The sequence below is a fragment of the Seriola lalandi genome, unplaced genomic scaffold, assembly GCF_002814215.2.
Source record: "Seriola lalandi dorsalis isolate HSWRI2012SDOR001 ecotype SW California unplaced genomic scaffold, Sedor1 jcf7180002054295, whole genome shotgun sequence".
Lineage (NCBI taxonomy): Eukaryota > Metazoa > Chordata > Actinopteri > Carangiformes > Carangidae > Seriola > Seriola lalandi.
Window position 1 is genome coordinate 453,020 of NW_019524848.1, and position 13,070 is coordinate 466,089.

General features: G+C 41.4%; 1 protein-coding gene across 1 annotated transcript in view; it reads right to left on the reverse strand.

Annotated features, from left to right (window-relative positions):
- Positions 1-2,671, reverse strand: part of znf423 (zinc finger protein 423) — a gene marked incomplete at its 5' end in the record, with an annotated part of 123,135 nt that extends 120,464 nt beyond the window's left edge. The window contains one exon of the mRNA XM_023406133.2: positions 2,609-2,671. Coding sequence (XP_023261901.1) covers positions 2,609-2,671 — 63 coding nt within the window. The remainder of the gene's footprint in view (positions 1-2,608) is intronic.
- Positions 2,672-13,070: the final 10,399 nt, after the last annotated feature.

Here is a 13,070-nt window from a genome sequence, read left to right on the forward strand (position 1 = left end):
TTTCTCTCTCACACACGCACTTATTGTAATATGAGCACAGATAAACAGTAAAAAAAGAAAGTAAGGGGTGGACGGAGAGAGAGAGGGTGACAGACAAGGAGAAAAAAAGATACATAGCGATTTAGGAAGACAGAAAGAGACAAGCATGCAGAGAAGGACAGAAAAAGTGATGCAGAGGATGCTGGGACGGTAAAATCCAAATTGGAAGAGTGGCTGAGTAAGGAAATATGGGACAGTATGTTTTTATGGGAGAAAGAGTGTGAGATAGGTGTGTGTGTGTGTGTGTGTGTGTGTGTGTGTGTGTGTGTGTGTGTGTGTGTGTGTGTGTGTGTGTCATGGGACTCCAGTTTCCTGCAGGAACTGACACACACAGCAGTTCTAGTGAGCCACCCAGGACCTCAGTCAGCACCCCCCTTAACACACACACATACACACACATACACACACGCACACTCACACACACACACACACACACACACACAGATGTAGACCCGTATAGCGGCCCCTGGAGGAGAGTTAGCACGGGTCTGAAGAAGGGAGGGCGGCAGGGATGGGAGGGTTCAGCACGTCATAGACACCCCAAGGGTCATACTTTCCTATCCTTCTATCCCTGTAGAGCTGAACGAGAGACAGGGCAGGAGAGGTAGAGAGAGAGATAACTGCATATTTACCACATTCAGCAGTATCTTATTTCCCTGTTGGGATCTAGTCAGAGGAAGTGTTTAAGTGTTCTCTGATAGGCTGCAAACCAGAGCAGAAAAACTAGCTTCAGCTGACAAACACCTAAAGTAGTCAAACCATTTTTTTGGCATGGTTTGGGAAAATGTTTAATTTTATCTGTGCTAAGCACCACTGACAACAGTGAGAAAAATGCCAATAGCTGTGTTGTACCAGGGCTGGCATATGGACCGAGCAGATGCACTATCGCTCACCCTGGAATCTTTGACTCATTACAGCAGTTGTGATACTGATACAAACAGTAAAAAAAGGTGGTAGGTGTGGAAGAAAAGAGAGAGAGAGAGAGACTGACAGGCAGGGAGTTAGAAAGAAAGATACAGAGAGATTTATGAAGGCAGCCAGAGGCATGAATCCAGAGGACACAAAAAGTGATGCAGCAGAGGATGCTGGGACAAGGAACTGACAGTAAAATCCAAACTGGAAGAGAGGCCAAGTAAGGGCATAATACTACACCTACTAATGATACTATATTTCCAGTCATGTCATTTACCTTGAATCGCAGAGCTGTAATGATAAATGGTAAATCATTAAGGCAAAGATTCACTCCCTCTAGCTTCTCAAATATGAATATGTCTTAGTTATCTCAGTCTTCTCTGTAATACTACACTGTTAATATTTGGTTTTTGGACTTTTGGCTGGAAAAAGAAGACACTGTAAGACCTCACAATAAACTATGGGAACTTTTATTTAATCAACTAATGGAGAACATAATTAAGTAGATTAAGCAATCGTGAAAGTTATCACAAGGAGCTGAAGTGGAGTCTTCAAAAGGGCTTTTTTAGACACTGCCTACTTTGTATCTGCTGAATTCCACTTTATCTAAGAATTTTACCATCATCGCACTTGTCAATAAAGAAGTTAATCAATTAATAATTTGCAAAACAGTTTTGTGTTTTCTTTCATTCAGAAAGTGTCACTAGCAGTTGAAAACTGACTGGCTTCATTAAAAAACAGATCCAAATCTGCATAGTATAGTGAAATGAAGCAACCAGAAGTTAGGACTGGTTAGATTTCACATTATTGTTCATGAAAACACATGCTTTACGAGTCACTGTAGCTGTAGAGAGATGTTTTTTAATCCATCTAAGCACATCCATATACTTGCCATCCTTCTGTCTAGACTCAAAATCTATATTATTTCTCATATCATACATGCACCTCAGAGAGCAGTTGGTTCAGTTGTTCTTTTTCAATAAAGGCAAAAGGCAGAGTCAGGATAATTTCAAATTTCCATCTCAGGGTGGAAACACGAGAGAAGAGAAGATGGAGGAGGGGAGGGAGAAACATAGAGTGCAAGAAATGGGGAAGTTGGTTTGGAGAAACCGCAAGGAAAAACAAAATCCAAGAAAAGAATAAAAAGAAAAGAAAAGCCCTTCCATCTCTCTGACTTCCTCCCAAGATATCACCAGACCACAGAGAGTAGTGAAAAAGCATACAAATCTCTCTCTTGTCCCTCCCTCCACCCATCTTTCTCTCTCCATATCCCTTTTGTCATCTCTCTTTCCATTCAGTCCGACTCCTGAGACCAGCGAGAGCTCTCTTTCCATATCTCCCTCTTTTCAAATCTCCTCTTTTCTCTCTTATGATTTTTCCCTCTCCTAATACTTTCACCAATCCCTCCATCCTAATTCCTTCTACACTCACTTCATTTCTCCATCTCTCCCTCTTTCTTCTCCTTGATATCCCCCTGAGCAGGCCATTATAAACCATGTGGAATTGATATTACAAATTGTGTGTGTCTGTGTGTTTGTGTGTGATGGAGACGCATAGACTTGAGCCTCCTCTGTGGATCTGACAGCTGGCTGGAACTCTATTACAGTACCAGTGTGTTTGAGTGTGTGTTTGTGCGTTCATGTGTCTGTACACTAACCTGTCTGGACAGTTGATTCATCCCAGGTGCCTCCACACTCTGAAGACTCCCCTTCTTCTACCGCTGAGGAGAGAGGAAGAGGGACAGAGGGAGAAAGACAAATAAAAAGGAGGTTTAGAATTTATTGTATGTCATCAAGTATAAGTGCTCCATTTTTCTACATGGAGAGCCAATCTATCAGACATTACAGATCTACACTGTTTCAGTGGGTCGGAGTCATGACAACAGGCCCAAAACCAAGACCAAAAGTGGGCTCAATCTAATTCAGAGCTGAAACAATCAATCAATGAAAATTAATCATCAACTATTTTGATAATCAGTTAATTGTAATCGGATAATTGTTGGGGTCATTTTTGTTTTCTTTGTCCCTTTTAATAGTCAACTGTATAAGTTTGGGTTTAAGACTGCAACACAAGCTAGTTGATGAAGTTGTGACGGGCATTTTTTAAAAATAATCAATTAATTAATCATGAAACTAATTGGCAGATTTATCAATAATGAAAATAATTTGTAGTTGCAGTGCTAATCTCATTTTACCGAGGCAGATTAGTGTATACTGAACATCTGACAGGTCTTTCTGAAACTATAAGTTTAAATGCTGACAATTACATCATATGATCCAACAAAACAATATTTTAGATTTAGTTTTTAGACATTACAAACAATTTGAGGAGTCTTTAAAATAGACTACATGTCTTTTTATAATAAATCTAATAGTTTCCACTGTACTTTTTCAGCAATGAGAGTCTCAGTTGGTTCTCTAAATTCATTTTGGGTTCAATTTGTCTATAAAACTCTAGATTTCAAGTTTATCACTCTCTACAAACCTTAACCAATACAACGGTATTTTAAAGGGAGAATAGTGGAGTCTGCAAGTATCTACCTCTCAAAATGTTTATCCTCTGTAAATGTGTGTTCTTTAACACTCCTAAAATAGACTAGGGAAGCAACAAACATGCAGGTATTGACAATGACAATGTCCTGAGACCACTCTGACACACACGCATACAGAGTTGATCAGAGCTGGAATGTGACACTGACTTCCTGGGTACAACAGGAAGGAGGGAAGTACAGCTGGCACACAAACAGGAAATGGCTGGAGTCACCACACAATGGGGTTTCCTGTTCACCCCCTCCCCACCACGCGATTCTTCACTTTTCACTTACTCACCTCTGTCTCTGATCCTTCAAAATCCTAGTTCTCATCCTGCTCTCTCCAGTGACCTCCACCCCTCAAACTCTTTATGCCTCTCCTCATATTCCTCACTCCATGTCCTCATCAGCTCCCTCTTGACCCACCCCATCCTCAAATTCTCAGCTGCGCCAAGAACTCAAATGAAAACAAGAAGTTATAAATCAGTGAAGTGTTCCTTTTAAAAGAAAAACAAACCTGCCTTGGTTTGCCTTGTTTCAGTTCAACCCCATTTCAGCGTTTAATCAAATATATGTGCAGCCAAAACAAAGAAAAATATGGTGAGTAAAATTATGTGAATGTTCAGGTTTCCCTGGTTAACAGGGAAAACCACTGCTGCACTGAACTGAACTTTACAGTAACTATGGTTGAATCCTTTTTAATTTGAAGGATTCATAGCTACACATACTTGCTTACTTACACGCGGGTGTTCAATAGCAACAATGAAGTGGAGTGACTTCATCTTCTAGTGGCGCAACTTATCAGTTGTGAGATTTTCCGTCCAACACAGCCAATAAAGCAATAAAGTGGACACATACACTAACACACACAAACCCACACACAACTGACCATGATGCTATTACACACTTGAAAAATCTCTACAAGGTCTGGCAACACAGAATAAGGGTTGACAGGACATTAGATCAAATCTCTGGACGACATACTAGAAAAGAACAAAAAGGAAAGCGTAAAACACAAATTCAAATGACATGTGCCACTGCTCAACGCCCACTGCTCCTTACATGTTCAGTGTATTTTCTCCCAAAATATAAAGGAGTCCGCACAGCTGAAAAATATGTATGACAGAAATACTTCATGTGAGGGGCGTCGTGTGGCGTAGTGGTGTAAGCAGGCTCCATGTGTAGAGGCTACAGTCCTCGCTGCAGTTGGCCCCGGTTCGAGTCCCGCATCGGACGGCCTTTACTGCATGTCATTCCCCCTCTCTTGGCCTCCCCATTTCCTGTCTCTCTCTACTATCCTGTCCAATAAAGGCACAAAAGCACCAAAAAAAAATACTACATGTAAAATGAATTATTTCACAGGACTGTTGAACAAGGATTTTAATATGACGCAGTGAAATCAACATTAGGCTGCTAGTCTTTCTTCATATCCATTCCAAAAGTTAAAATCACGATTCACTATGATCCATAGACAGCATCATGAACATCCATCTAACATCCAACAAAGACTGAAAGTTCTACAGCATTAATAAATAAAGATGAATGAGATGTTACTTTATCTAAATCAGCATTTTTCAGCCACACCATAACAGTTTGACAGAATTCTTCCTGTAATCTTTATATTGCAGAGAAGTCTTGCCAATACAGAGATAATTACTGCAACTCTAAATGTCTTCCTGCTCTCCTGAGGTGTGATGTGTCGGTCTGTTGCAAACTCTAACCTTTGTGAATGAAGGCAAATGAGGAAGCTATCTTTACTACAGGAACAAATTAAGCATTATAACATAATTAACATTACAAGACCTACTATTGTACTGAACCTAAAGTATAACCTAAACCAGGCCCAGAGCTGGGATAAATATGAAAACCACAATCATTTCAGACATTTCTTCCACAAAAATATGGGGAAAATCTTGATTTACTGCAAAGTCAACTGCTTTGCCTATTTTCCACCACAAAAGCATACACAGGCTAAATGTAGCTCCAACCATAACTTACAAGCAATTGTAATGAAATAAATATGAAATCCTTCTCTCTCTCTCTCTCGTTCACATTCATAACATTTTCTTTGTCACATATTGCATTATCATGCTGGAAGTAGCCATTAGAATATAGCAGCAATACTCACATAGGCTGTGGCATTCAAACCATGATTGCTCAGTATTACGGAGCCCAAAGTGTGACGAGGAAACATTTCCAACACCATTACACCACCACTACCCTCGCCTGTTGTTACAAGGCATGTTGGGACTACGGATTCATGCTGTTGACACCAAACTCTACGCTATATTCTTCCAGTCTTCAACTGTCCAGTGTTGGTGAGTCTGTCCACTGCAGCCTCAGACTGACATCATCAACATTTCCATTTCCATCTGCAGATCTGCTACTTTGAATATTTTCTGTTTTTCATACCATTCTGGGTAAAAAAAACTCTGGAGACTGTTTTGTGTGTAAATCCCAAGAGATCAGCAGTTTCACAAATACTCAAACCAGCCCACCTGGAACCAACGATCATACCACAGTCAAAGTCACTAAGGTCACATTTTTTCCCCATTCTGATGTTTGATGTGAACATTAACTGAAGCTCCTGACCTGGGTCAAAATATGCCCAGTGAGTGTATATGCACATACATAGGTGTTTCAAAGCAGAACAACCTGGCACTACAATGCTAATGGCCAAAAATGAGATTGTAAGGTATAGGCAAAAACACATTTCATATGTAATCCTTGAATGTGCTCATGCACTGTCTTCAAATATGAATCTAGAACCAGACTGAGTAGACTAGTTGTGTAGTGTGAGACTGAGAACAGGAACTAATAAGCAGAATCTTGCTATGGATGTGACATATATGCATGTCTACGGAAAAAAGACTGAATCCCAACAACTAGAGAGGACTGCAGTATTACGATCAAGTCTGAAATCACACTTCGAGCATCTGGGCCTGGTTCCTAGGGCCAGATGTGGACCACAGTGTGCTAATAACGGACTAATGGATCCCTGGACAAACACATATGCACACACAGCACAGCAAACGCACACGTATGCACTCGAGACAGAGACACACAGGAGTTTGACTTGAAGGTTGTACGTTTGCCTGAACACAACCCTGCGCGAATAGAGACCTCCCACAATGACTAACATGTCTGCCAAACACAGCAGACAGAAACAGGCAAGAGAAGGTATGGGGAGAGAAAACCAGAAGAAAAACAAAGTACTTCCTCTTAGCTAATAAAAAGGGGTTTCCTCCAAAACACCTATAACAGATTACCTCACAACTGAACCATGCCATGAGTTGCATGATTGTATTAGATGAACCATACCTGCACTGTCTTTAGCAACATGCAATACAAAGTGTATGTGTGATACTGAAACCTTTGTTTATGAATTTAAATCTAAAAGAGGAAAAAAATACATTCACATGAGATGATCATATACATTCTCTGATATTATGCTTTACTGGCGTTAGGAAAAGAGGAAGAATCTTTTGGAACATACATGACAAGAAGGACCTATGTCATTCATGGACAGAGATCTAAATCAAAGGTTTGGGGGATTCTCTTTGTTTCTTGGCCTGACAAAAAGTTGGAATCATGACAAAACAAGATGGTTAGGGTTGTTAAGAAAAGTTTTGGATGTTCGAAAGACCTGAATGTACTGGTAACTCTGCCTCTAATAAAAGCCCATTTTTCTTGATGGGACTGTGGGGAATACAGTGTGTTTCATTAGCCAAGCACACATAGCTTTATTTAGACTCCCAGATTCCTCTCTGCCCCCCTCAGAGACACACACAGTGTTACTGTGAACCCCGCGCACACCAGGGGGCTGGTGGGGTGTGAGTGTGGTGGTGCTTTTACACACTGTATGAGTAAAAGCAGGGAGCATTCAAGTGTAAGTCTGTGCAAGAGTGTGTCTGCGTGCAGGTGTGTGTGTCGCTGCAGGTAGTGTACACCATTAGGGAAACTATTCTTTTGGAGAAAGACCTGGATATGGACATCAGTGTATGTGGGGAAGGATATGTGTGTTTTGGGTAAAAAAATTACAACATTCAAAGTATCCAATTAATGAGCCTTTCCACTAGTGTGTTACTCCATCTCTTTTCCGCCTACAGTACATCTCACTTCCCTTCACACTAAGGCCTCTAGTTTGAAAAATGTAGATTGGCACAAGAAGTCGATTAACAACCCAGCGTTTCTTCCAGGCACAAACAAAAATCCCGGCACATGGAGCTGATGGTTGTTACAGAAGCAATTCTTTTTTCAACATAATACGCCAATTTGTAGGAGGAAGTGTCCTTGTTTTTAGGAAGGCTTCAATGGTGGTATCAGATGTAAATAAAGTTTTCAATCCTCTAACAGAAAAACATTGATACTGTTTTCCACTTGTTAACTTAGCTGAAGAAGAAGCTTAATCATACACACTGAGAGGCAGGAGTAGCGTACCAGTGGGCAAGCCAATAATCATTGAGACATCAGAGGCCTCGAGATCACACAGCCTGCCTCAACACCAACACAAACACAGTGCACAAATTCACCACAAACCTGTGCATAATATGTGTGAGTGTGTGACACAAAGCAAACAAGATGCTAATGGGAATACGTGGAGCATCTATACACACTTGCACACACGCAACAATTAAGCCTTGCTTTTATTGTTGCTTACACTGACCCCTGAGACACCTTATTCTGTAAAATGTATCTTGCAAATACACCAAATGTAGGTACTGTCATAGTAAATTGATTTCCCTGGAAATGGGGTGTTCTTTGATTATGTGTGCCCTACTAAGGTTTTGAAGTACCTCTCATGAATGCAGTTGCAAAGCATGTATACGTAATAGAAATACACATTATTTGTATTTATTTGGCATCCTGGGTAATTTCCAAATATTGGTGTAAGAAGTGTGCAGATGGTAGGAATGTCAAAGACGAAGATGAACTGTCATCACATTTGGAGGAACCACTGCTGCTTGCACACAAATCTTTTGTATGTGTGGATGTCAATTAGTGGAGTTACGAGCAGTATATAAGGGAACCACATAATCTGACAACATAGAATAAACAACGTCAACCTCACATGCAGACTACACAGTCCCAATAAATAATCAGATGCAAACACACACATAACACAGACACAAGCACACACACCAACAGTAACCAAACCAACTGCAACACTAAATATTTTTAGCACTCAGTAAGTGCAGCGTATGTAACTAAGACAGGTGTGCAGCCAAAATTTAGTTGGTTTGAAAACAGTGAAAATATCATTCTAATCTAGGACTTACCTAAAGTGAAACAGAGTGATTTTATCTACCTGGGCTGGTCTTAATCCACCAAGTGGGCTGAATTAGAGCCTATGTTTGGGAAATGCTGTCTAATGTTGACTGTGCAGTGCTATGAGGAGACATGCCTTAAACCTGCAGATGATAAGACCAAGCAACGATCAGTGCATCTAAGACAAAAATGCATCTCCTAGCACAACATCCCACATGAATGATAAATGATAATGAATTAATGAATAATCAGACCACCTCCCCCAAGTACAAAGCTAAAACCTTTAAAATATTACTTAAACTAAGAGCTAAGTCATCCATAACTGTTAGTAAAACATATGCGGTCCCTCTCTTTCAGGTGAGTGAACACCTGCAGCCGTCATACAGCCCAGGAATGATATGCGTGTTCCATCTGCAGTCTTTTTAGCAAAGCAATGCAAATATTTACACATGGGTTTAAGAGGGAAGACAATTAATTACATTTTCCAACACAGCACCTGAATCTAGAAAAACAAACTACTGTTATACTAACTAGCAAACCATTCAAAGTTTATACAATGAATTAACTCATTTGAAGAGTAAGTAGCATCCCCAATGGATATGATAATAGAATGCTGACCTATATTTCCACACATTTTGCTCTATCCACATCCAATCAAACCCTCTACAACACCTCCGGTTGCTTCTGTTAAGCTTTCTACAACAATAAAAGATTTAAACCCTTAAAAAAGTTTGTTGTAATAAAGTAAAGCACTCATAGTGGAAAAGCAGGTTAACTATACTAAAGCTGGCAGATAAGGCCTAACACACAGCCGTGAGGTTAGGCTGTTTTGGCATGCTCCAATTTTAGATTTACTTTACATCAAGGGAGAGGAGAGGAGAGGAGAGACAAGAAGAGAAGAGAAGCCTCTGCATCATGATGATGTTATCACAAACAAATATTTACACACATGTTGTCATTAATTATCCATGTGCATATACACAGACTCACACACCGCTACAAAGCAGTACATCAGTGCACCTCTCTCCACTCTTCTCTTTCCTCCATCTTTTCCTCCTGTATTTACAACCTGATCTAATTTTCCCTCACTCTTTCCCTTACTCACATTTCTATTCTGTCTTTCCTTGTTCATTATCCTCTTGTCTCTCTCCCCTACGTATTTACAGTGTTTCTCCCCTGACTACTGCTAACCTTCCATGCTTTATTCTAACATCCATCTTCCTCACTCATCCGTTGTCAATTTCTTTTTCATCCCTCTGTCTATCCTTTTCTCCATGTCTCTTCCTTATCTCCCTCAGCATGTCCCCTGTTCTACCACATTCCCATTTGCTCCCCTTCAATCCCTGTCTCTCGTTGTCTTCTGTCCCATGAAAGCAGTTATAGCGTCAATAAGAAAGCCCTTTGTCTTTTTTCCTCCTAAACAACACATGCATGCACACACAGTATCAGGGCCACTTATTCCCAAGGCAGCCCAAGGCTCTGGTGTTCCCAGATCTCTTTGACGAACGGGTCACTGTGGCCAATCATGCGGCCCAGAGAGGCGGGATGTGGGTCAGTGTAGCCAATGATAGGCTGGTTCTTTTCCCAGAGCGGCAGGCTGATTGACAACTGGTGCTGGACAGAAGTCAAGAGGGTAATTGTCAGCCGACTCTCTCTCTCTTTATCTGTCTGTCTCGCCTTCTCATCCTAGACACTCCTTTTTTCTTCCTCCCTCCTCCCTTTTTGTCTCTCTCCCTCTCCCCCCTCTCAATTCCCCTCTTCAACCCACTTCCTAGCCCCCACCTCCCCTCCCTAACCCGCTTTCTCCCTATAGCTCCAGAGGGATTCTCTCATTGGCTGCCCTTCCTGTCCCTCAGGAACGACTTTGTGACGCTACTGGCCGAGGGCTGATGCCAATCTCCATCCCCAGCCCACCCCCCGGGAGCCCCACCAACTTCAATGGCCTGTGTCAAACACACACACATGCAAACACTTCTAGTCAGGGGACAGGGACAGAAGCTGATTAACCAAATACTTTTATCAGCAGTAAAACCGCTCTCTCTGCCTGCGTGCATTCTGAACAAAACAGCCTTAAAATACATAAACACACGCACTGACACACATCCCAAGCACTGAGCCACTGGCCAGAAACACCAGGCTAGTCTGGGGTTTGGGACAGTGTGGGTATGTGTGCATGCATGCTTTTGTTTGTGAGAGTGTGTGTAAAGGGACAGAGGTAGCAGAGGGCTTAGATGGATGGCAGAGAGAAAGAACAACAACCAAACAAGCCTGGCGGACAAGCTCCATCGCCCTCTCTATCTTTCTCTCTCTGCTGTCTCTCTCTTCCCCTCTCATCATTTTCCCCTTCTCTTCCTCTTTTTAGTCCAGAATGTTTCTACTACCTGATTTTGTTTTCATAGTTTTCGTTCTTTTCTTACCTAAACTACTTTTTCATTCTTCCCTCTGTTCCTCCATTGCAACAATCCTCATCTTTTCATCCTTTTTGTCCCTCACCCTCTCTTTTGTTTCTTTCTGTATATGAGCACTGTGGTTTTAAACCATGTTGTGCTGTCCCACCGAGTTGCTATGCAACCTCCTCAGCATCCCCAAACATACCCCCAACATAATATGACAACATAAACACACATGCTCTCTCATTTTCTTACACACACAAACACACACACAGACACACACACACACACACACAAGTTAACCCCCCAAAAGGCTTGAGAAAAAAAATTATTGATCATAGAATGAAAGACAAGAAAGCCTCAAATCAATCATCACTAATACAGGTGTAAAAATCAAAGGCTTTCTAGTTTTATTTTCTTTAAACTACGGTGTGTTATTCCTACTTTGGAAGTTGGCCTCCTCTCCACACATAAACAAACCGACTCATACACACATGCACGCAATGTCCATGAAGTACAGGAACAAGCATAGGTCAAAAGCTAGTGTGTGGCTAGACTGTGTATGATCAATGTATGAAAATGAGGACGTAGTTGAAAACTGTAAACAACTACTTCCACCCAAAAGTAACTAAATCCTGCTAGAAATTACGTTAAATGTGCATACATGACGTCATATTTGCATTCTGCCTAGTGTCGGCCCTTTATCTGTTTCCTTTCTCTCCTTCTTTCTGTGTTCAAATATACAGTATTTTAATGCAGCTTAATTCCCGATAAAGCTGTTTTCATCTACATGTTCTTCTGTTTCTGTTGTCATTAAAGTTTGAAATTGTGACTGAAATGCAGCCCATTAATACTAAATGTTGACCTGCATTCACGTGGTGATACTGGTGACTCTCTTCTGTGGAAAGTAGCTAATGTTTGCTAAAGGGGTCTGAAAAGTCAAAGCTTCAAAGGCGCTAAGTTGGCAACACTTCCTGTAAAGTCCCCCTGGTAATGTAATAGAAACTCTTTGCTGCACCAATTCATTTTGAAAGCCCAATGGCCAATGGGGGTAACTTCAACATTTGGCCAGCTGACCAATGTTGTAACTTCATCACTCAGTTAGTCAGTTAGTCAGCAAGACATTCACATTTATAGGGCTGGCTCCTCTGTTGAGGTCCAGCCAAAGAGGGGAAACACACACGCAAGCTTTTTAAACTAAGAGCTGCTCATTAACAAACAGTAAATTCACCTCTCAACACCTAGAGAGTATAACACTCATTTTCACACACAGACACACACTCAGACAATCACAGAGTTGATGTTCAGGGCCAAACAACACAGCTGGAGATTAAAGAGCCTCTCTGATCTGACATTTGTTTTTCTGTCTGTCAGAGAGAGTGTGGCGGGAAGAGGAATCAATAGCAGAAGAGACAGGGAGAGCAAAGAAGTGGAAAGGAAGGAGACTGAGGAGAAGAGGGAAAACAAGTGGAAGGAGAAAGATAAAAAGAGAGTGGAGAAAAATTTAAAGGGAAGTCAGTAAAGAAGAGGAAAGGTAAGGAAGAGGTGAGGATGAAAACAGGAGGAAGGACGAGAGGTGAAGGAGGGCAGCAAGGAGAAAGGAGTAGGACAGAGAGAGAAAGAGAGGGCAAGAGGAGGAGAGGGAAAGCATTCCTCTGGAGTACCTCGACTCTGGGGAGGGCGCCAGAAATAACTGAACTAGAAGTTCCCCCAGCAGCCTCCAATCACCATTACAGACAGGGACACACACACACAAGTCAAATACAGGCACTGAGTTCACCATTAGAAGACTGAGCTCGAATATGAGAACAGACTCAAATGTTGTCAGGAACAGATGAGACAAATTATGAAATATAGCAGTTATAGTGCATGATTATTCATTCACTCACTCACACACACACACTCACTCTCACACACACACACACACACAC